This window comes from Protopterus annectens, chromosome 2.part1 (genome assembly GCF_019279795.1).
Source record: "Protopterus annectens isolate FY-2018-M chromosome 2.part1, PAN1.0, whole genome shotgun sequence".
NCBI lineage: Eukaryota > Metazoa > Chordata > Ceratodontiformes > Protopteridae > Protopterus > Protopterus annectens.
In genome coordinates, this window is record NC_056729.1 from 140,446,051 (window position 1) to 140,472,252 (window position 26,202).

General features: G+C 37.4%; 1 protein-coding gene across 3 annotated transcripts in view; it reads left to right on the plus strand.

The window, feature by feature from the left end:
* The window catches only part of PACRGL (parkin coregulated like), a 592,831-nt gene that overhangs the window by 11,535 nt on the left and 555,094 nt on the right, over positions 1-26,202 (plus strand). For all 3 annotated transcript variants that reach the window (XM_044062079.1, XM_044062078.1, XM_044062080.1), the window contains exon 2: positions 104-273. In XM_044062079.1, coding sequence (XP_043918014.1) covers positions 121-273 — 153 coding nt within the window. In that variant the 5' untranslated portion in view covers positions 104-120. The remainder of the gene's footprint in view (positions 1-103; positions 274-26,202) is intronic.

Consider the following 26,202-nt stretch of genomic DNA (forward strand, 5'->3'; position numbering starts at 1 on the left):
AGGCTTGTTTGAACAGAGGGTGAAATAGACACTGAAAGCTATGACAGCAGTGAGAGAGTCAAGTAAGCCATTGTCATTAATTTTACAAATTTTCCTTGTTAAGAAAATTATGAATGCAGAATGACGTCAGTATCACATGGGAAGTCTAGAGCCCCAGCACGGAGAACTAGGACTGCTTCTCACTTGCCTGCAACATCGGTCAGAGCTTCTAGTTCTATAACAAAATCACAGCCAAGGCCCAGTGACAAACTTAATCCAAAGACAGTTGATCCCGTAAGTAATGGATTTTTACTTTTGCTGTTTTGCATATATCGTATATATGTTGATGGGCTTGCATAGTTGTTCATCTTTATGCATAACAAAAATTTAATAACACACTTGAAAGTACAGAGTAATATATTCTAAATGTACTGATTAATATTACCATATAAACATAATACTATTTTGTGACATTTAATGCTGGTGTATGTATAAGCAGTTTCCAATTTTTCCTAGATATAGCATGCTATATTATTTTCTTTCTGTCAACAGTTTACTTATATGTAAGTATGTTAATGGTGGTGGTGACTAAAGGTCCATTTATGTGCTTATTAAATAATCAAGTGTCAATTCTGGATTGTGCACTGTTATTTTGTTTAAGCAGTAAAGATGTGAAACTGTGCTTCTCAGATGCTTAGAATTTCAGATTGATAGGTGTGTTATTCATCAGAGGTTCATGTGGGTAAGCGTCTGAATTTGTAAATTGTATTTTTGCTATTTGCACCTCTTTTTTTCAGTCAAGACTCAAGCTAAAATTTAGGAAAATGTTACAGTTACCCCTATCATCATATCTCTATATTTTCACCTGTTAGGATGCATTTCTTTTATACTACTGCAGCATTTTTCTCAACCTCTCCAATCAGGGGATATGATGTGGACTATACTTTATAACAAGATGCTAACAGCTCAAGTCCATTTTTCGTGGGAAGCTACTTTTGTATATTCATGTGACATTCCAAGAACATTTCACGGATTAAACTTGCTTCTCGTACTTGTTTGGTAAGCTATTATCAGAGGTCAGATGCAAAGGTCATTACTTTTTCCACTTCTATAATATGTAATGCTCACCTGTTATAATTTCACATTCATTCAAAGTTCATTCACAACCAGACTGAAGGACAATTGAGGCAGCAGTTCCTCACAGAAAATTCAAATGTTGTTCCTTACACTTAGTCATAAAGGTGCACTAGACACCATATAGCAGTGAACACCTTTGGAATAGTTATAAACAAGCATCCATAAGGTTAAGGATCTGCTGTCAAATTCTGTGTCTTCTGTCTGGTATAGCAGCATGCTCATTTCTGAGTCAGCATTCTTAGCTCTGCCACTTTTAGTATCCATTTTTACAGTTTGAATGTTAAGTGCTTACTCCCATTGTTTTCAAAGGTGTGCTCATTTGTTTCTCTTATTACTTAAATTTCTGGCCTCATTCCACCTGCCCCTAGTTAGATTTCCTTTCTTAATTTTCTGATATAATTTTACCTTTGGCTTTTTATATTTCTTCCTTTTTTATTTCTCATTTCTAGGTTCTAGATTACTTAAAACCATTTTCTTTCCATGCATTTAGTTTATTTCACCTGTGCTGGTAAGTATGTGTAACCTTGCGTTTGTTTGTACTTATTTTCATATGGAAGTTAGAGCTTCTTAGCAGTGTACAAAGTTAATAACTTCTGGTGTCTTTTTAAGCCTAGCCATGCATCCCAGGTCTCTGACAAGTTCTGGTACCCTTGATAAGTGTAGTCAGGGGCTTGGGAGATGACACATTTACAAGAAGGGGCCTGGGAGATTAATGGACTCAGGCAACCTGTAAATAGTTAGAGACTTTGGTGCCAAACCAGGATGAATTTTCTGTTCCCATCCAGTTGTCCAAGTTGCACTTGAATTGGGTTAGGGAGGATCTCTCCTTCACATGAATGGGGAGCCAGTTGCAGAGAAGGGGTAGTCTCTGGGATACAAACCTGTCTCTCCAGCAGGTCCAATTTATATCACAATTCTTTAGAATGGGTAATTCCAATGCTGTTTGTTTTGCGGATATGCAGGAGGTCTATCAGGGTGTGGTCTGACAATGTCTTGTATACCAGTCATAGATCTCCTCTCAGCAACACTACCATACCTTTTGCTATACCTCCAAAGTATCCAGTTCATTTTAACTAATTTCCTCCAGGACAGCTCTTGTTAGTGTTTGCCTTTAACTCCCAGTGGGTGTACCTTCAGCCTTTAAAAAATGAAGTTATCACCTTACAGTTCTAACAAATACTAGTTGACAGAGGTCAAATATCAATTCAGTTGTGTTTGCTATCATGTATGCTTCAAGATAAAATATTCTGATACCTTGTATGTAGCATGGTTTTGGAATTATTAATGCAAATATGAACAGGCAATATTTGACACATAGAGGCACAGTAGGAGGTAACTGTAGAAATTCCTGGGGAACGTCACTTGGCTGTAATGAGTTAAGGTGTTCTCTGTTTTATGTGGCAAGACTTTATCATTATGCTTCAGCCTCCATAGTTTTCTCTTATCTGCAACATTTAGTTTTTTATCTTTCAGAATCTTTTATTTTGTCAACTTTCTACTGTTTTGCCCATATACAAATGGCAGATTTCTCTGAATATGAAATGCCAAGGCCATTCATATGGTTATATTCAGAAAAGTAATCTCTGTGCATTTATTACTTGATGTCCGGTGTAACTGTGTTTCTTAGGATATTTCAAATGTACTCTCCCTCCTCTACTATGTTTAATGATATAGTGGAAGGGGGAATGATATTAGAAATATGCAGTGGAATGCAGCACTAAACCTACAACCTCTCAATGTCGCTCTGCATCACAGTTGAATCAGAACTACTACTAACACATTTTATATTTTCCCTATATCTTATTTTTGTTGCATTCAGATTAACCTTATGCCAAATATTGCAGAATGTCTGTTTACGATTGTGATGCCTGCTATTCCAAAATGACTTAAAATTCCTGAATATAACTTATTACAAGAGAAACTAAGAATATAACTTATTACATCAGAGAAAATACTTTGTCTTTAATCAGCTGTCGTTGTGGAGATAAGGAAAATAATTACTCTTCCCTTTTTTACATTATACAGGAGCTCTTGGTAATAATTACAGGTAAAAATATACTTATTTTACTTTTTTTTTCTTTAGTTCAGCTTCATACTTTTATTAAATTACACTGCAGTAAGGTTACCTAATCTTAGCAAATAATGGAAAGAGAGAAGTATAACACAAACATTTATGTAGAGTTTTTCAGAGCTAGAGCAGTCATTACTGTTGCCATGTTGGGAAATGTTTTGTCATGTTCCATTTGTTTCACAATGTGCTGCTGTTGGTTTTCTGTTGCATGTTTCTATAGTAAACTGATCTACCTAGTCAAGTGATTCCAGTGAACAAATACTTTTAAAAGGTGGAGTCCAAGGAAATGTATATTAAGGAGACTGAAAATGTGAAAATCCCAGGTAGCTGCAGATATCTACAGTTTCATTTTTAGTAAAGGGAGCACAAGGTGGGTAGTTGTGAAAGAAAAAAAAAATTCTACTTTCAGGGTATTCTTACTTCACTTTAGGGGCTATTCATAAGTTTGTATTTTCATAGGTATTTAACTAGGCTATTGATCTTTCAGGATGTCTAGAAGATAATTATTTGAAATATCAGAACCCACAATTACAAATCCCCAGAATGCTGAGACTGAATGGTAAAAAAAAACCCAAAACATGGACTTGCATATACTACGTTGGAAATGGCCATTTTTCTGAATATTCCCTTTTCTGCAAGGTATGACTATCTCAGAGTTAGTATATGGACATATGGGGGGGGGAGGTTCTTGCCCCCACCCCCACCCACATAAGAGAAGGTTAAAGAAGAGCATTGTTCGAGATTCACACATGCATTTTTGGTCTTTTATTCGGTGTGCAGGCACTCAGCATTTTGAATGCTGACATTTCCATACTAAGCCTGCTAAGAAGCATAGCAATATATTCCCCACAAAGTTTTTTAAACATTATAGTTCAAGTATGAATAACACAGAGATGAGCAGACCATTCACATTGTCGCCCTTATCCATGAGGGCAAGAGTGCTAAACCAGGGGTGTTGACAGCAACTTGCAGAAATACTGGTCTAGTGATATACTAGCCTTCAAGAACTTCTTATGGTTAATAGCAATGGCAAGAAGGTATGGTAAAGACAATAAGGGAGTTTTTACGACTGTAAGAACCCTCCTAAATCTTTTAGAAAGCTTTGTAAGTGTGGGAGGAAATGCATAATTTTCAAAAGCCCTAATTAAAAAAAAGTGTCTCTGCCATTTAATTCTTGGTAACAAGTATTTTCAGCCACATTAACACTCTCCACATTCTTATGAGTCATACACCAGTCTACAAGGCATAATGCCCACTTGATCTACTTCAAAAACTTCATCATTTAAGCTCCTTCAGTCTCCTAGTCCAAATGTACATGTACAACTTATACACTGCATTGAAAAAAGTATATATGGTGACAATTGGCCGAGTCTGAATTCCACATAGAAGGAACAGTGAGACTGTAGAATGGTAAAGTATCATAGGTAGTGTTAGAAACTGAGGGATAAATAGGTCTTTGTGAGGAATCTTACAAAAAATGCATAGAAGGAAAACTGGTCTTACATTCTATTTGAAAATATATTGTACTTTCTTGTTTTAATGACCAAACATCATTAACCATTGTCTGTACAGTTCAGCTCCAATATAAGCCAACATTTGGCTTTGAAAAATCCTTGTTTTAATTGTACATACTTTCTGAATAAAACCACATGTTTTTAGAGAAACCTGAGGGGTATCGCCTTGTTCCAGAAATAGCTATATCACAGTACAACATTTGCAGACTTGGTGTTAACTCTAAATCCAGGATCATATAGAGGAAAACCACATCATCAGCATGCGACTATGTATTTATTTATTTATTCATTATTTTTCAGTTAACTATTCTGTTGTTTACTAGAAGGTTGATGATTGTGTAAATGTACTGTCTGGGAGTTCCAAGAAAAACACTGGCAGAAAATGTTGGCAGCTATTGATTCATGAAACTCTAAAGAGATGGACTAATGAAGTTTACATTTTCCATTGAGGTAATTCACCTCTTTTTCATGGGATGTCAATAATGGATACTGCTATTTTTTTTTAATAAATGGTTTGGCTGTCTTTAAACATCTCTTATATTTTGCAGTAAAATTAATCTTTTCATACTAGGTGATGGTTTGTTTATAGGAACAAGACTTGGTACGCCTAAGTTTAAAAGTAGTCCTAAGTAGTGGATGACACTGGGCACTAGCAGGCTTTTGTTTCCCCCCCCCCCCCTAGATGTGGAAGACTTTATGTAGTAGTGGAAATAAAAATGTTCAAAATGTCCCTCTTGGTGTAGGTAGGCTTTTGCCATGTATACCGCAACCTTTTGCAATACAAGCACAATCACACTTAGCATTGGCAACCCCTAACATTTTTTTCTATTGTTATGCTCTATTTGCAACGGGCTTTAAATCATTGTGTTGCTGCTGTCAGACCTCAGGCAACAAGAAGATGGTGTTTAGAGGCCATTTAACTTATCATGGACTTTATGAAACAGAAATTGTTGACAGATGTAGGGCAGACAGGGAAACACTGGAGGAAATATGCAACCTCTGCAGCCGCCACCTCAGGCCACAGGGAAATCCTGGAAGATCCATCCCAGTGGAAACAAAGATATGTTTAGCGTTCTGTATACTAGCTACTGGTACTTTCCAGAGACCCACAGGAGATATATTAGAGGTGTCACAGGTATCCGCTTCTAGAATATTACATTATTTTTAAATGCATTGATACTGCATGCAAGGGAACATATCTGTGTCCCATGAGCACCACAAGAGAAACCAAGAAGCATGAAGAAATGTTATGCAATAGCACACTTTCCTGAATTTTTAGAGGCCTTAGATTGCCCATACATAGAAATAGCTGCACACCAGTTTTGTTTGGAGTGACATTCCTCAAGGGCATCAGGTGGGAGATGCAAGTTTTGCACTGGAGCCCTGACTCATGACACCCATGAGAAACCCACATGACCCAACCAAGCAAGGATGCAATGAGGTCCATGCTTGAACTTGGGATATCATAGAATGCTTGTTTGGTTTGGTTAAATCAAGGTTCCAATGTCTGGACACATCAGGAGGTGCACTGCAGTACGATCCAGTCACCTGTGCCAAAATACTTACTGTCTGTAGCATGTTACACAATACCATTCTCAGGAAAAGGCTTCATCAAGAACAGCAAGTGGCAGGACCACAGTTTTAAGGACCAGTGGCAGGTCCAGCCGCAGCAGCAGCAGGTACAGATGAAGAGTCTGACTTATAACCAGCAAATGCAGATGGTGCTGGCAGATGGAGGGATGCATTGTATGCCCTGACTCTGGCAAAGAGGCAAAGGATAGCCCATACAATCACTGCCTAGCTCAAAACCTAAGATCCCACACACACACACACACACACACACATAGGAAAACCGATGTGTGTTCAACACCCCAACCTTTACTTAACCATGTAATGGCTGTGTTCTGATAACATCAGGCAGGGACAACCCCTCAGGCACATAATTGTTACCTGCAGTAATGATGAGGGTAAGTGTGGAACCTGTTTAAAAAAGTTATATAACTGATTACTCTAAGGGAATATGTATGTGCCTCTAAGCAGAGCCTTTTTATCTGATGTGTACAGTTATGTCAATAATATCTCTTACCTGCTCTGCTGCAAACATTTTGCAGAAGTGTTAGAAGCAGTAGTTTGCATCAAGCATTTCAGTTGATCACTGTCCATAAAACATGGAACAGATCAATTATACCCTCATTTGCATGACTATATCAAGAAGCAAGACTGAAGTACTTAATGCTTTCAATGCTGTAATGACAGTATTCACTGAAATACAATGATGTACAACAATATAGCAGTAAGCCAATCACAAATTAGTAGGAACAAGAATCAACAACCTTAGTTACGCAATACATATTGATAAATCCAATCTAGTGAATAAGCAAGCATCAGCTGTCCACCTTGTACATCAGACTTAAAGATATGTGCAAAGGGCAGGGCATATTCATCATCATTTGCACAGGGTGGGGTAGGACGGCTAACACCAAAAAACTTGACTGTATGCAAGTAAGAAACACATGTATCTCTCAATCAGAGTATACAGTGTTGGGGGCTAGTAACAATGGATGTATAGCAGTCAGCAGTACTGTTTTAGATGGCTTGCATTTGAGTAAAGTAGTATAGGCAAGCAAATTTATTTTTTTCTGTGTGTGTATGTGTTCAAGCAGACACAATCAAGCACTGTGCTAGCATTACATCATGTCATCTTGGAGAGGTGTAAGCCTTGCATCTGAGGTACATGCATAATAAGATATAATAATGACACTTGTTTGCTTCTTGCATACCTGGAAGGTGATCTTGTGACACACTGGGCCTGTCATCCACATCTGTACCAACATCAAGGATTCTGGTGGAACCCTCTGAGCTATCTTGATTTCTGAGAGTGGATAGGCACTCCTAAGTTTCAGTTAGTGGTGGTTCAGTAGCAGGACCACCCCCTGTAGCTGCCTGTTAACTGGCAATTGCAGTGGCCCTACAGCAGGCAGAGGTTATCATGTTAGCTGCCCGGTGTCTTGCCTGGTAGTAAGATTTCCCATGTCCTCCAACTGCAATAAGGTCATCGATCACCTGCCACCATATCCTGTCTGTCAGATTGGTCACCTCTACGTATCCCTAACAGAAAAGCTGCATGGCTAAGTAAGGCTTGGATAATTATGCATTATTATAAGGTGGCTTATAGAGTACAAATGTTGTCTTGGGTGCCATATCCTTGTATGAGAAGAAACAGAAAACAGACACTCATAATGACACATACAGTGAACATACAGGATGACTGTTGGCGCAGTTGTGTGTGATTGATGGCATGCAACCAACATGTATGCAAACAATTTCTACATGTTACTTGTGCTCACTTATGGCTGCACACAAGTTAGGCCTCTGAATCCCCACATCCTCCCTCCAATCACCCCTCACCAGTCCCCAACAACCCTGCCCATTCCACTCACACCCAATCCACCCTCAACAAGAAAGAAGTATATTTAAAAATAAAATATCAGTACAGATATTACGCTTTTATAATGCAAATAACACAGATGTAAAAATGGTAATAAATTGCTACATTAGCAATATAAATGCAGCATTAGAAAAGTAACATCAAAATATTACAACTGCCATACCCTTCGCTATGGAATTCAGTCTGGTAGAAATACAAAAACACTATGTTTCTTTCTCGAAGTACAAAAACACTTTTTTTCTTTCTCTGCTAACACAGATAAAACACCAGACTGTATTACGCACTAACAATACAATAATCTACTATAATTGTGAAAAAATGACATACAGAATAAAATAATAATAAATTGGTCAAGTAGCATAATTGTAGAAATGCAGACATGGCTATGGCAAAAGAAAGGGAGAAAAGTAAATAAATCTAAAATTGTACAAATGTTTTCAATAGTCAATGCACTTCATCTTTTAATGTTAAACTTAAAACTGCTACTAGCACTACTAAAAAAATGACAGCATACCTTTACAATCTAGCACTGTAGAAAATAGGTAAATCTTGCAAAGTCTACTTTTGATAGCAGTATCAAGCTCTATGTTTCAAAACACTCCATTACAGTACAAGGGCATTAACTACACTATTACCTTTATGCATAGTGCAGAGTCAGCCATGTTAGCATCTTGATTATGCAAATGAGGTGTCGGATCATTATCATTCCTGAATACCAAAAACTGCACTAGGTGTAGGGAATGTAGGGAATGTAAGCATTATATAAGGACCTACATGATTACATGCACACACCGTAATGATGCAAGGACCAGCATTTAGAAGTGTTTCCTGTTAATGGCTTGCAGGTGTCTTGGATTACCTTGACTGTAGGAGCAATCTGCTTTCACATTTCCCTTCTTTGCTCTACTCCTACTAAGAGTGTGTCAGTGAGAAGAGACTTAAAAAAGGGCTGCAAGTACATTGATATAGAGGAACAACAGTCCTAGCATTCAGATGCTGGCTTAAATGACCACTGTTACTGGCTGTTAGAAAGAGTTATTCATATTAAAGGGAGTACTTTAACCATTGTTAAAGATAAAATGTGGAATGAAGGCATTGATAGAGTTGCTATTATGAAAGGATAGATAATCGGAGGATGCACCAGACAGAAAGAAAGGAATACACCTGCAGTGACTGCAGTCTTTGTTTAATATTGTTCAGGTGCATGCCTATGCTGTTTGCAATATCCCAATCATTTAGCAATTCTCAGTTAAATGTGACGGAACAACTTTTATAACTTGATTCCGTTGCACTTTCAGTGTGACTTGACACAATTTTACATTATCATTGCATCTAAACTCTTTATCTCTTTGCTAACGTATGTCTATTTCTGTGGCAAATGTAGGAAGTACGGTAAAATGATTGCCTTCAGTACTCTTGTTTGAGGGTTCAAATCCATACAACTCCCTGTTGCAATATAACACAGTTAGTCCATCGTGTACATATACATTTAATTAACTTTAATGCTTTATATTTTTGTCTTGTATCATTTTCTCACCTCTTGGTAGTGTGAAAGTAGGTTTCACGGCTTAAGGAGAAAAGGTGAAATGTTTAGTTTAGGTTTGCTATAGATAGCACAAACCAGACAGGCAGCAGTAACTGTTCTTTGGCACTGTGGATGGTATTCAAGGAAGAAAATACACATGACAGTTCACTTTCTTTGTGGCACAAAGTGTGCTTGTAGATGAAGTACATCTGATGCAAGGTTCGAATATACTGACATGATACTTCATGGAGAATTGTCAGAGTATATATTTCATTACATTTTGTGATACCATTGTGTTGCTTAAAATAAGCTGTTGTCACTATTGCTAACAGCATCATTAGTTTGTCCACTCTTTCACATAATGTCATTAACCACAGTTCTGATAATGTGTCCCACAAAGTACACGTCTGATGTTGCAATTACATGTGAAAAGGAAGAATTGTTCACTTGAATGCACTTTTTGCTCCTGTCATTGTTACATATAATAATGCATTGCATTTCATTCACTACGTCTAACTTCCCTAACATATATTACCTTTCTAATATCTTTTCTATTTGCTCTCTGCTTGGCATCATACAAACACAGGTCAGTATTTAAGGAAAAAAGTGAAAAATGTAGTTTAGCCTGCCTTAGGCAGCTCAAAAACGTCTGGTGGCTTTGCGCCTTTGGCCACACTCTGGATAGTAATCATTCAAGAAAATACTCTTGTCAGGTAACTTTCTCTGTGGCACAAGGAGTAACTGAGGTGAATGGACAGAAATAAGGTACATGAAACATTGTTCGAATCCTGTTTACAGAATACCTTGCATAATTCATATTTAATTTTCAGTTGTAATCCATTTTAAGTTGCATGTGCTCTCTGCTTGGCAGCATGCAAACATAGTTCACTACTTAAGAAAAAAAAGTGAAAACTTTAGTTTAGGCTGCTTAGACAGCTCAAACACACTTGGCAGCATTGTATGCCCCCCCCCCACAACAGGGTGAGTATTTACTTTAGTAAATGCACCTGACCGATGTCAAATTCTGTATTACAAAGTTTAACTGAAGTGAATTGAGAGAAATAAAACACATAAAAACATTGTTTGATTCCTGTCTAGAGATCACATTACAACTTATCACAATATGTATTTTTATTTTATTTTTCTTCATTTTAAGGTATATTTACTCTTCACTTGGCAGTGCGCAAATGGTGCACTAGCTAAGGAAAAAGATCCCTGTGCAGCTCAAAGCTGCACTCCAAAGGTTCTTCAACCTTTAGATCTAACGCACCCTGCTTTAGCTTTGGTACTGGATCAGTCTCTGGTCCAGTCTCTAGCTGCTTCTTGCCTTATGGACCCGTGGTTTACACAGGAGCCATTTCCCCCATAGTTCTAGTCCCTGACTATCCCCACCTGGAATGATATGGTCACTAATCCCCCAGGCTGCCCTATGTGGCTTCTTCATTCATGCCACTGCAGTCTTCAAGGAACCTGAATGAGGCTAATATGGATAGGATGATGAAGACCCAGAACCAGCTAGGGGTTCTTCCACTCATCCCCCACGTCAGAGCTGGAGAGACCAGGCCCGATTACACCTGTCATTGTTTTTTCTTCCCTGATTTGAGTTTTGGATTGAGTGATTTTTGGATCTGTGTTTCCCACATTGCCCCCCCTCCCCCACCATTGGAGCCAATGACCTGTGTGTCTTTCACTCGCACAGTTTCTTTGACCTGCTGTACTCCATCTGCAATGGACATGGAAGGATTCTGACAATATAAGGTCTGCATCAGTGCTTTAAGTTTGGGGTGAATCCAAGCCAGGCTGCATCTTGGGAGGAGCCTATGTTGGGGTCCTTGGACCCGTGAAGATGCTCCTTATGACCTGCTTCAATTTTGGCATTTAAGGCCTTTGAAGAGATCCTCTTCCATGCAAGAGAAGAGGTGACCTGTACTTTCTCAAATCCACCTGGAATTGCTGCACTTTCAGGTGCCTGGTGGCCCATCATCATCTACCCCAGGGACAGCTGACACCAAATAGTCTCAAGCAAGCCCAGGTTCAGGGTTTCCCATATGGCTTCCAGTTCTTCCTTTAGTTACTCCACCTGCATTGGAACACAGGAAGCACAAATGTAAAAGGAGACATTTGGATTCCCCTCCGGAGTCCTTCACATAAGACACCAACATCAATTAGGGGGAAGGGTCCCCCAGATCTCCCCCGGAAGATGTCTCCTTTGGAGAACTCCTAGAACTGCTTAGGCAGTAGGAAGGTTGGTCCACCAGTGCACCATCTTGAGGAAGAGTTGATAATTTCTTGAGGCATTTGGTGCAGGCCCATCTACATCCTCAGTGTTACCCCCTGTAGACCATTTGGTTGACCTAATGTATCAGCATGCATGGAAGGAGCCACCCGTGGTGGAACCAGTCCCTCATACACCAGATAAGTTCCTGGTGCCGCCTGTATACAAGACACACTGGAATAAGGGGCCACCCGTGGATGCTGTTATGGTGGCAATGGCCAGTAGGAGATAAATTTCCATGAAGATTGCTTCTGGACAGATAGGAAGTGAGTATACACTTAAGCAACCTTTCCCCTTCCTGCACTGAGCAACATGGTTCACTTGACTAGACTATAGAGGGATTTGATAAAGAAGTTGTGAAAATCCTTTTCAGCTGCCACTGCAGTGGTGTCCCGGGGGGTGGGGGTGGAATCACAAAGGGGCATCATGCAGTCCATTACTGTGTTCACTTGCCTGTTATCAGGTGTGATGGATGGCACAGTGAGAACAGTAGATACAGGACACACCATTTCCACCATGCCTGTGTGACTTTGCAGAAAGCTGTTAAGATGTTTTATTTCCTGAATGTTCTACTTGATTGGTCAGCTTTGTTCAGACCCAAATTCAAGGATACCTTAACCAAGAGGGAGATGAATGGCCAAACCATGTTTGCCATTGGAATCCATTTCTGTACACTTCAGAGGTCCTTTTCATGGAACCAGAAGGTTGGGAAATGTTTTTGGCTGCAAAATTCCCGGAGCCTTGCTAAGTACACTCCTGGTGACAGAACCCTCTAGGGCAAAGGGTAGAACTTCAATAACTGTCAGCCAAGAAGCACAGGTGGACCAAAATAAACAAGGGTTTAAATGTCTCTTTATTGAGAAACCCTTCCATTGCTCATGTTGGTTTCCCCAACTATCCTATTCTGAAAGCAATTGGTAGGCTGTTGTCTCTCCACTCACATCTGGTTTGCCATCACCTACTACTCTTGTGTGTTGACAGTGATAACTAGAGGTAATTTTATCCTTTTTGCTTTTCCTCCAAAATTGGAAAACAAAACCCTTCCATATGTTCCACCTTGATAATAAAGGGCAGCAACAGAGGAAATTTCAACGCTTCCAAGCAAGTGAGTAATTCAGGAGATCCCACAGGACCAGAGAGAGAATCTGGAGTCTGTTCAAGGTTTTATTAGAAAAAAAGAAGAGGGATGTAAGGCCAATCCAGGACCTAAATCAGCTGAACCATTTTTCCAAACAGACATCTTTCTGGATAGTCACAGTACAGTCTGTACTGCCACTTCTGCATTAGTATAGTGCATTAGCCCACTAGGCCAACTCAGCTGACTGGATGTGCTCAGTAGACCTCAGTATAGCCAGGCAGTCATGGAGGTTTCTGAGCTTCTGGCTAGAAATCAGTCATTTCCAATTCCGACCACTGCTGTTTAGTTTAGTCTCTGCACAGCCAGCAGATGTTCAACAGATGCATGGCAGTGGTAGCAGTACAACTCAAGCTGCAAGGGTTCCAGGTGTTCTCTTATTAGATGACTGGCTCATCACCACCACCCCAAGAGATTCACTGGTCCAATAAAGAGACATTTTGCTACATCTGTGCTCATCTTTAAGAATCACAGTGAATATCAAAAAATCCAAATTTGAACCACTTCAGATGCTAGAATTTGTAGGGTGCCACCTGGACAGTACTGCTCAGTCAGACTATCTCTGTCAAGTCTATCACCTCCTTGTCTTCAAGCTTTTGCAGGTGTTGCATCATCAGAATCCTCCTTTTCAATTGATTCTCTTTCTATTAGGCTCCACAGTAGTGGCTATCATTCTATTCCCGCTTGAAAGGTTTTTCTTGAGGGTACTTCTTTTGAACTTTTTTGTCCAGTGGTCCATGATGCATCAGCCTATGAACTATCTTAACAAACTCAAAAGCATTTGCAAGCAGCATATTCAGTGGTGGCTAACTTCTCCTTTTAACTTCCTTAGGCCACTCTTCTGTTCTTCCCCCAAGGGCAATAGTGATTACAGATACCTCCCAGGGGGCATTTACTTGGTCCTAGTTCAAGGCCAACCTCCACATGAATGTCCTAGAGATGCAAGCAGTCCTCCTTGCATTGTAGGCCTTTCAAAATTGCCTCCCCATGCATTTTGATTGTGGTGCAGATGGACAATAGGTTTGTGGTCTAATACATCAGCAAACAAGGCAGAACCAGCTGTTATCTATTTTTTTGGGAAGGTGAGAATGTTTGGCAGTGGGCAATGTTTTCCCAGTGCTTTCTTATTGCATTGCACATTCCAGAGAAGTCCAGTATCTTAGCAGTCCAAATGAGTAGGTCTGTTCTTCTGCCACATAAATAGTTTCTCAATCAGTCAGTGTCAAACAAAATTTTCAGCAACTGGGGAAACCTTGCTGTTACCTCCACCACTAATTTTTTGAATTTTACATATGTTATGAATAATGAAAGAATTAATTATTTGGATGTGGAAATTTCAAAGAAAAATAATCAATTCGAGACTAGAGTATATAGAAAACACACATATGTAAATTCTTTTCTCCACTATGATAGTTCTCATCCTCCACATTGTAAGAAAAATATAATAATAGGGCAATTTGTGAGAGGATCGAGGATGACGACTGGAGAGATAGATTTTTATGAAGAATGTAATAAATTAGAAATTATGTTTTTGGAGAGAGGTTATCCGCAGGAAATGGTCAAAGAGATTAGAAAAGAAGTGGAGGTAGGTAGACTGACTAAATATCAACCTATAAAAGGACAAATGGAAATTGAAAAAATGAGAGAAGTCAGACTAGGAATGGATGAAGAACCACTTAAAATGAGATTGGTGGTTGAATTCAATAATTTTAATAAAAATATAAAAAAAGTACTCATGAAAGAATGGGATAAATTTGCATTGTTATCGGATTTGGATGAAATAAAGAAAATGGAACCTAATATTACTTATAGGAATCCACCTAATATTAGGAAAAAATTAGAAGGATTAAATAAGTATAATATAGGTAATAATAGGATAGGAACATTAAAATGTGGAAAATGTTCCCAATGTGTATACGTTATGAATCAGAAAGAAGTATATATAGAAAGTAGAAACAAAAACATAGTAAATAAGGATTTTTATACGTGTAGTACAAGGGGAGTAGTATACATTTCTATCTGCCAACAGTGTAAGGCATTTTATATTGGCAAAACGGAAAGAGTGTTCCGGAGACGCATATATGAACACTTATATGATATCAGTAGAGCCAGAGAAACAAATGCACTTTATAAACATTCAAAAATGTGTGAAGGAGCCAATTATTTATTCTTTGTGTTAGAACAGGTGAAACCTGACTATAGAGGAGGTCCATGGGAAGTAAAACTAGAAGGTAGAGAATTGTGGTGGCAGGTCTTCCTTGATGCCAGTAGGAAACCTGGGCTAAATGAAACTATTTCCATAGGACCTTTGTTAAAATTAAAACATAATAAAGTATAGTTATTTTAACAAAAAAAATTTTAATAAACTTGTACATATATATTTATTATATTAAATTATTGGATGTTTATATTTTTAAAAATAATTATTTAATATTTAATATTTATAAATATATATTTATTTATATTTGTATTTATTTTTTTGAATATTATTTTTTAGTGTAAGATTTATATATGGTCTGTCAATGGAAGGTGCTTTTATGAATTCAGGTGCTTTATTAGTTTTAAACACTAGAGGGAGACCTATCAATGGAAAAAATACATTCATTTTAAACATATGTAGTTAGACCCATAATAAGTGTATAAATTACGTTTTTTTATATGAACTTTGCATTTTTATAACTCACAAATGTCATAAATACACATAATTTATTTAATAAATGTTTTAAGGAAGGTTTGAAATAAAAGTACGTTTTTAAGTAATACATATTTATGAGGGTAATGAATATTCATGAATATTTGAGAATGATTCGATAGTTTGAATTAATTGAATCTGTTTTTATTGGTTAATAGTGAAACTATTTGGTATATAAAGTGGTAATTTTGGTTTTTAAATGTATCTGATGAAGTCCTAATGTGTTGGGACGAAAACGCAGTTTTGTTAATAAAAGAGCGTTAATAAATTTAGTTCTGGATTCAAACTCATTTATATTCATTCACGGCAACGTTTTTGGACTGAGATTGTGACAGTTTTACTTCCCATACAACTCTTTTGTGGATTATTGGTTTTTTTAGAGTTGTATCACTCCTTTTTTGGATTATTGGTCGTCTTTGAGTGAGGAGCATTACTGCACAATTTTCGGTCATGGCTTCGGAGGGGCAAGAGGAAACGGGACAAGCCAGGAAGCTCATAGGACAGTTAACAGAATTAATCGACTTGCTCACACCCCTTTGCAAAAGCCTACTTCCTGGTAAGACGAATTGTGATTCTGATGTGGAGATACTGGAAGCAGACAGTGGCCCAGCTATTAAAAGGAAAAGGGAGCTTATTGGTGAAGGATTCCTAACCGGCGACCCTGGAGACAAGCAACCCACATCTTTTGACCCTAGGCGAACGCCAAGAGTCTTACAACCAGAAGTAGAAGCAAGTACTTCAGCTAACAGTTTTTTGGACAGAGGGGCTAGACCAGGGGTGGGCAAACTTTTTGATTCGTGGGCCACATTGAGTTCTAACATTTGACAAAGGGGCCGGAACAGGAGCAGATAGATGGCATGCTTTGAAAACATCACCTCATTGGGGGAAAAATACACATCTTGGGATATGGAGAAAACATGCGCTTTAATTTCCAATGAAAATGAAGAAAGGCATTACAATAAAATCTTCGAAATGAGTCTTTAAACACTGAAAATCAAATAAATGACCATTTTATTTTAAAGCACTGAAAGTTCTGTTATCCTTCAGGATATCACCATCACTCTCCTCCTGACTGTCTTTATTTTCAAAAACGGTAGGAGATGCAGATGTACTTGTCCTGTTCCTTTTATTCAATTTGTTTCCCCGGTGCCAAAAGTCAACAACGACCAGTGCAAGGACGAAACAGTTGCAGCAAGTCAGTCTGTGAAGCGTTATATTTGATCTGCGCGCACTGTTTATTTTAACAACGTGCATATCACGGAGACACACACATTTTAATGGGAGCAGTGTTGTTCGTCTCCTTTTTTAGCCAGCGCATCAAAGTCTGGAGTTAGTTTTGTTGTGGCGATTCTCAGGATGGATCTGAGGTGTAGGTCTGTTAACTTGGATCTGTGGCTGGCTTTGTTGATGTTCATGACGCTGAAGGTCTGTTCACACACGAAGGTAGAGCCGAACAAAGCCAACATCATCTGCGCTTTTCGCCTTAGATTTGGAAACGCGGCATCGTTGAGTGAAGCATAGAAGTCATTTAGTTTCAGAGAGCTGAACTTCTCTTTTAAGGCAGGGTCGGACTGAAGGTCGATCAGTTCGAGCTGAAGCTCCTCTGGAGCTGTTTCAGGGTCTTGTGACAGAGGAAAGGCCACCAATTGAAGTGACTTGTCAATTTTGTCGAAATCCAAAAACCAACGGCAGAATTCTCCGTGCAGTGCATCCAATGACTCACTGTATTTCTTTACTTTTGCTCCAGCCTCTTTCAGCGTGGCTAGTCTAGGAAAATGAGTGAATGACTTGTTCAAAATCTGCCTGGAGAATAAAGCCAGCTTGGATTTGAAGGCTTTCCTGTTTGTGTACATGTCATGCACAAACTGCTCCTTCCCCTGCAGTTTCACATTGAGCTCATTCAAGTGTGAAAATACGTCCATAGCAAACGCAAAGTCACATATCCAGCTCTTGTTGCTCAGCTCAGGAAATTCATCAGTCTTCCCCTGCCGCTCCAAAAACACGCCAATATCCTCTTTGAGCTCCCACACTCGTTGAAACACTTTGCCCAAACTCAACCAGCGGACACGGGAGTGATAAAGCAGGTCCTGGTGATCCGCATCAGTTTCCTCCAGGAACACAATGAACTGACGGTGCTGAAGTCCCCATGCGAGTATGAAGTTGACGAGTTTCACCACAGGATTCACAACATGATTCAGCTGTAACACTGATTTACATAGAGATTCCTGGTGGATGATGCAGTGGAGGAAAATGACAACCTGGTCAGGGTTTTCATCTTTCACTTTATTCTGGATTCTCCTCAGCAGGCCAACGTTTTTTCCCATTAAATTCGGAGATCCATCTGTGGTGACGTTAACAAACTTACTCCAGGGAAGCTTCATGTTTTCGATGGCAGCAGACACCCGTTCAAACAAATCCTCTCCCCGTGTTTGTCCTTTCAGAGACTCCATTGTCAAAAACTCCTCCGTTATTTCAAAAGTTTCGTTGATTCCTCGGATAAAAATGAGGAGCTGAGCAGTGTCTTTGACATCGTTGCTTTCATCCAGTGCTAAAGAATAAAAAGTGAATGACTTCGCCTTTTTGTTTAATCTGCTGGTGATATCTTCATCTATTAGTTCCACACGGCGAGTCACTGTCCGCTGTGATAAACTGATTTTCTCAAATTTGTCTTTGGTCTCCGGGCACAAAATACCTGCTGTCTCTACCATACATTCTTTTAAAAACTCGCCCTCAGACAGTGGTTTGCTGGCCTTTGCTATTTTGAATGAAAGCATAAAACTGGCCTTGGTACTTGACTCTTGAATGGCAGTTTGACGGTGAAAAAACTTTGCTGAGCCTTCAAATTAGCTGCCACCTTCTCAGCAGCAGCTTCCCATTCTTTTGTTGAGAGCTTGCTAGCATAATTAGCGTGCTTTGTGGCAAAGTGACGGCTAATATTATACTCTTTAAAAACTGCCACAGTTTCTTGGCATATCAGGCAAACAGCAGATGATCGGTGTTCAGTGAAAAATATTTAGTTGTCCACTCCTTATTGAACACTCGACATTCTCTGTCCACTTTCCTTTTCTTGGGTCCGCTCATCTTCATAGAGGGGCGGTGGGTCAAAGGGTAAAGTGCAAACGTGGAGTAATAGGCCTACGCTTCACCTCAACAAAGCCAATATATCTAGAGTGCACCATCTAGTGAGGAAACATCAGAATTGCAGGGGAAATAAAACATTAACAAGGTTAATTTATTAAATTTTTTCAAGTTTGGCGGGCCGAATCAAAATGTTTAAAGGGCCGCATGTGGCCCCCGGGCCGTAGTTTGCCCATGCCTGGGCTAGACCGAAGTCTTACAATAAAACAGGTACTGTCAAAACAAATAATACTAATATACAAGAATGGTTGAAAAAAGAATACCATTTTCAACTGGACAATAATAATGACTGTAACAAATTCCCTGATGGGGAACCATATGCTACAAAATTAGACAGAATGTATAAGTTAATGTTGCAGTACAGGACACTTATTATTGAAAATGGGTATTTAAATGAATGTTTAATAAAAGAAATTGTCCCTAAGGGACTAAGGGTATATAAATACCCTAATAATGTTCAAGTTGGCTCTATATTTCATTTGAGTTTAATTAAAGTATTCAACAGGTGTGGATTGGACATTGTCCAATTGATTATCGAAGAAAATGATAGAAATATAATTATGCTTGATAAGGAAATTAATGAGTTGGATACATGTATTAAAAATTATCTTATTTATGACATTAATGAGGAAAATGAAAAATATTATAATATTAGAAGAGAAGTTGATGTTAAATGTGAAGTGACTTTACATCGTAAAATGGAGAAACTAAACAGAGATTTGAAAGAATATGCTGAAAATATTAGTTATCCTAAACCAGCATTTTATTATGATAGAAATAGGACTCAGTTTAACAATAAAAAGTATACTGAATCTAAAGAAAAAGAATATGATTATGAAAATGAATTCCCTCCCTTACAAAGAACTGAACAGGATGTACGTAGATGGAATAGGGAAGGAAATTTTCAGAGGAGGGGGGGGGAGAAGGGGGAGGGGGAGATTTTATTGATGAATACCCCAATCCCTGGTTTGGAATTAGAAGAGAATGTAGTTGAGATTATTACAGAGAATAATACTAAAAGCACCTATGATGGATTTACCATATATAATTTTAGTGACACGGTATTAAACAAAACACATTTTAGTTTAAGTAAGGGGTTGAAATTCAACCCAGTAAAGAGAGGTGATGTAGTAAACACTATTTTAGACGTTAAAATGTTCATGAGAAAAATTAAATTATCGATACTGGCATCCAGGGCAGGCTTCATTAGAAATTATACTGGTTCTGCCCAGCTAGTTAGGTGTTCCTTATATAATCCCCCATTAATACCACAAATTAAGAATTTTGAGAATGTGTTGGAAAGAGAAATCAGAAAGGAAGGAGAAAAAAGTAATTCAGGAAGGATGTATAAAAATCTGAAAGAAGATGAATATAAGTTATTAGGAGAGTTACAAAGTAATCCAATGTTAAGACTAATGAAACCTGATAAAGGTGGAGGAATTGTTATCATGGGGAAGAATGATTACGAAGTTAAAATGTTTGAAATTTTAAATGATGAAAACAAATATTCAGTAATTTCAAAGGATGAAATGTTAATAGCCTATAAAAGAATAGACATTCTATTAGAAAATCTGGTTCTAGAGAAAGTGATTGACATCAAAACATTTAAATTTCTGGAAGTTAAAAAACCTAGGGTACCCACGATATTTGGAATACCCAAAATTCATAAAAACCAGAGAGATCCTCCTTTTAGACCTATTGTCACAGCAGAGGGAGCAAAAACAGTACCTTTAGCTAAATATGTTGACAATAAGGTGAAACATATATGGGTTAATAATAAAAATATTTTGAGAGATTCTTGGGATTTTTTAAGGATGTTGACACCAGAAATATACAGTAATGACATTTTATTTGTAACTATAGATATAATTTGGGAGGGTGGCCTAATGGTTAAGGTGTTTGCCTTACAAACACAAGGTGCATGGTTTGAGTCTCACAATGGATAATTGGCTAGGCTTAAAATGGCTCGCAAGGGCAGTTAGACTAGTACTAATCTATGAACCTATGAACCTAATTGATTTATTTACTTGCATCCCACATAAGGAAGGGATGGAATATTTTGAAGACAAGGTTTTTGGTGATCAACAATTATTACATGAAGATAAAATTACTATAGTTACATTAATGGACATTATACTTAAAAATAATTTTATAACTTTCAATGGGGAATATTATAAGCAAATGTTAGGAGTGTCTATGGGGGCGGCATGTGCCCCCACCTTTGCCAATATTGTTCTCTCTAAATGGGAGGAAAAATATGTTATACATTCTATTTATAGTAAATATTGGAAACTTTATTTCGGATTCCTTGACGATATTATTATTTTTTGGATAGGGGGTGAAGAAAAGTTTTTAGAATTTATGGAATATATTGGCTCCACCACTAATTTTTTGAATTTTACATATGTTACGAATAATGAAAGAATTAATTATTTGGATGTGGAAATTTCAAAGAAAAATAATCAATTCGAGACTAGAGTATATAGAAAACACACATATGTAAATTCTTTTCTCCACTATGATAGTTCTCATCCTCCACATTGTAAGAAAAATATAATAAAAGGGCAATTTGTGAGAGGATCGAGGATGACGAGTGGAGAGATAGATTTTTATGAAGAATGTAATAAATTAGAAATGATGTTTTTGGAGAGAGGTTATCCGCAGGAAATGGTCAAAGAGATTAGAAAAGAAGTGGAGGTAGGTAGACTGACTAAATTTCAACCTATAAAAGGACAAATGGAAATTGAAAAAATGAGAGAAGTCAGACTAGGAATGGATGAAGAACCACTTAAAATGAGATTAGTGGTTGAATTCAATAATTTTAATAAAAATATAAAAAAAGTACTCATGAAAGAATGGGATAAATTTGCATTGTTATCGGATTTGGATGAAATAAAGAAAATGGAACCTAATATTACTTATAGGAATCCACCTAATATTAGGAAAAAATTAGAAGGATTAAATAAGTATAATATAGGTAATAATAGGATAGGAACATTAAAATGTGGAAAATGTTCCCAATGTGTATACGTTATGAATCAGAAAGAAGTATATATAGAAAGTAGAAACAAAAACATAGTAAATAAGGATTTTTATATGTGTAGTACAAGGGGAGTAGTATACATTTCTATCTGCCAACAGTGTAAGGCATTTTATATTGGCAAAACGGAAAGAGTGTTCCGAGACATATATGAACACTTATATGATATCAGTAGAGCCAGAGAAACAAATGCACTTTATAAACATTCAAAAATGTGTGAAGGAGCCAATTATTTATTCTGTGTGTTAGAACAGGTGAAACCTGACTATAGAGGAGGTCCATGGGAAGTAAAACTAGAAGGTAGAGAATTGTGGTGGCAGGTCTTCCTTGATGCCAGTAGGAAACCTGGGCTAAATGAAACTATTTCCATAGGACCTTTGTTAAAATTAAAACATAATAAAGTATAGTTATTTTAACAAAATATTTTTTAATAAACTTGTATATATATATTTATTATATTAAATTATTGGATGTTTATATTTTTTAAAAATAATTATTTAATATTTAGTATTTATAAATATATATTTATTTATATTCGTATTTATTTTATTGAACATTATTTATTAGTGTAAAATTTATATATGGTCTGTCAATGGAAGGTGCTTTTATGAATTCAGGTGCTTTATTAGTTTTAAACACTAGAGGGAGACCTATCAATGGAAAAAATACATTAATTTTAAACATATGTAGTTAGACCCATAATAAGTGTATAAATTACGTTTTTTTATATGAACTTTGCATTTTTATAACTCACAAATGTCATAAATACACATAATTTATTTAATAAATGTTTTAAGGAAGGTTTGAAATAAAAGTACGTTTTTAAGTAATACATATTTATGAGGGTAATGAATATTCATGAATATTTGAGAATGATTCGATAGTTTGAATTAATTGAATCTGTTTTTATTGGTTAATAGTGAAACTATTTGGTATATAAAGTGGTAATTTTGGTTTTTAAATGTATCTGATGAAGTCCTAATGTGTTGGGACGAAAACGCAGTTTTGTTAATAAAAGAGCGTTAATAAATTTAGTGCTGGACTCGAACTCATTTATATTCATTCACGGCAACGTTTTTGGACTGAGATTGTGACAGTTTTACTTCCCATACAACTCTTTTGTGGATTCTTGCTGTTACCTTGTTACAACCCCAACCAATATCAAGTGCAGCAGCATCTTTGCCTTGATTTCTCAGGAGGGATAATCCTTGAGAGATGCTCTGGTCCGTGCTTGTACACTGGATCTCTTGCACACTTAACCTCCAGCTCCTCTAGTCTTTAGTTTTCTGCAGAAGGCAGTCTGGCATATGTCAGAAGTGATCCTCATTGTCCCTTTTGACCTTGAAACGTTTGGTTCTCCTTTCTTTGCCATCATGTAGTGTTCACACACAGTGTCCTGGATCCCCTTCCAGATCTGATCTCCCAATGCACTGCAAACCGCACCCGGACATCAGATTCCTCATTCTGACCAGTTTCTCCACTTCCAAAGATGGCCATGAATTCCAGGCTCTTTTCTAGATTTATTCATATTCTAACTTCTTCACAGAAGCATTCCACTAGGAAAACCTTCAGAAATAACTGGAAGAGGTTTGCTGCTTGGGGTTAGGTATTCCATGATTAAGGTTCAGTTAGCAGACTTTTCTAATTTCCATGTGGGAGAAGAGCATAACTCCTTTTTCCTTCAGGGTTTCAAGAGTGTCCAACAGAGGTAGCTTTCAGTTGTCACCCTTTTGAAGGACCCTGTGCCATGTTGGGACATCACTGTTTTGCTACAGTGACATACTAACTTGCCATTTTAAGCTACAGCTACAGATGATTTTAAATTTCTGTCTTGTAAAACCTTGTTTTTGATCACCGTTATATCAGCAAGAAGAATTTTAGAGTTACAGGCCTTATCATGCAAACCTCCTTATTTGATTTTTTCATAAGGGCAAAGTTTCCCTCAGAACTAACCATCTTTCATTCCAATGGTAGCCTCTGAAACTTCTTTGAACCAAACTCTTCATTTACCAGTTTTTTTCTCAAATTTCCCTAATAAAAGGTGAATATGTTCTTCACTTGTTGAATGCTCACCATCAGTTGGCATGTTATTTACACCATACAAAGGACTTTCAGAAATGTAATCAGCTATTTGTTTCCTTTTCTAAGACTAACTTGGGTCCAAATGCTTCGAAGGTTAATTCCTTTTACATTGCTGTTTGTGGTTACAGTGTTTTATTTAGTTATGAGAACATTCCACTTTAGAGTTGTAGTCTTGTCCTATGTGAAAAAATGTCTGAGTGCTGTTAGGATGGTGCTGAATTATGAGAAATAGAGGAGCTACAGCCTTGCAGCTGAAAGTCCTGAGTAGCCTGTCTTGGGGCTGTGTGGATCCAATATAGTCATCTGTTGAGACAGATGGAAAAAGACAATACTAAGAAAACTGGCAAAGGAACCAAGGTATTGGGAACATATAATTAGCGAGAGAAAGGTAACAGGATGGGCAGAGACCAAAAATACATTTGGTCTGCAGGCTAGAGATTACCCTCTCTATCCTATCAAGGATTGCTGTCGGAATATAGGCAAAGAGAAGGGATAGGGTAATCCTAAGTAAAAGAGCAGCACTGATAGTTTTTAGTAGAATATAGCACAGACTCTGCTATTATAAAAGGGGTAATTAGTAGGACATATAAAGTAGGAATTAATCAGAGGAGGATATAAAGGACTGGGAAGAGAGATTGGATAAGCAGTTCACAAAGAAACAAGTGGAGGATATATGTATGGCTTCTAAATAAGCATAAATTCTAGAAGATTTAGGATTTAGTGTTTGCATAGGTATTTTTATACCCCTAGGAGATCCCAAAGAATTTTTCTTCAAGTAGATAACTAATGTTAGAGGTGTGATGAAGAAGAAAGAGCTAACTGGGAACATATTTTTTTCTGAGTGGAATAAGTTGACAGAATTCCTTGCAGACAACTCTGTCATAAATACTGAGTGAGCAAATTGGTGTAATTAAGGAAACATTTTTTGAGCTGTACAGAATCAGACTTGCCTAAACATAGTAAGGCCTTGCTGAGTTTAGTTTTAGTGGCTGCCCAAAAATCACTTGTTGGAAATTAAAAATCCAAGTCTAAACCAACCATACTCTAAATAGTGACTATAGTAACAGAGGTGAAAGAACTGGAAGTGGGATCTTTAGAAAAGGGTAGGAACAAATTACATAGAAAAAATGGAAATTGTGAGAACAATACATGCAGAGTAATGTTTTGGAGGATGTAAAAGGAAAAAACTACAAAGACCAATGCACGTTAGGGTCAAGCAAGGCACCCTTTATTACTTGCAGCAAGGAGACAAAGCATGTAGGTACAGGATTTGTCTGGCTCTTCAATGATCAGTATGTTATTCTTATACAGTTCTCTTCATGTCACACAGAAAATGTTACTATTCTGTTGCTGACGTAGTTGGACACAACTTTCTGTATGTTTCACAGAAAATGTTACCAGACTTATTGCTGACTTGATTGGATTATTTGCTATCTTGTGAAAACATTTTGAGAAAAACAACCTGGCCTTGGGCTTATTTTAGCCCACCTTAACTTTTCAATTCTTCAATTGTATAGTTCTAATACATGTGTTACATTTTGTCTAGATTCAAGGTACATTTCTAGCTTTAGTACAAGTAATGCTGACTATGGTTTATACTTTCAGGCATCTATTGATTTCTTTATCAAAGCTTCTAGCAGCTGCATATTTTCTCATGGTATAAGCAGAAATGAAATATCTCTTTGTTAAGTTTCATGACAGCAGAAATGAAATGTCTCTTGTTATTTTCATGACATTAGCAGAAATGAAATGTCTCTTAAGTTTCTAATAGCTGTGCAGATTCATGCAGTGTGAACAGAATAAATGTATTAACCCTTTTAAACCTCGAATGCACTAAGCATGCGTATTACTATTATATATTTTTCTAACATTTTCCCCCCTTTTAATACTTTTATTCTACTTTCAAGATAAGCATAAACAGTTTTTTTTCTTCTCCTAACCTCTTCCTGCTCAGGATTTGCAGTTAAGAGAGTCATTTAGTTTAAGCTCATGAAAGCATTTTCAGTTTTTTAGCAATTCTTCAAGTTCAGCATCTTGGTATAAGGTTTCTGAAACTGAAATGTCTATAAAATTTTTAATCAGTCTTTTTATGCAGGGGATGCAGCAGCACACACACATACCACCAGTAGGATTATTCCTACACAGATGGCAATCAGAATGTTCATC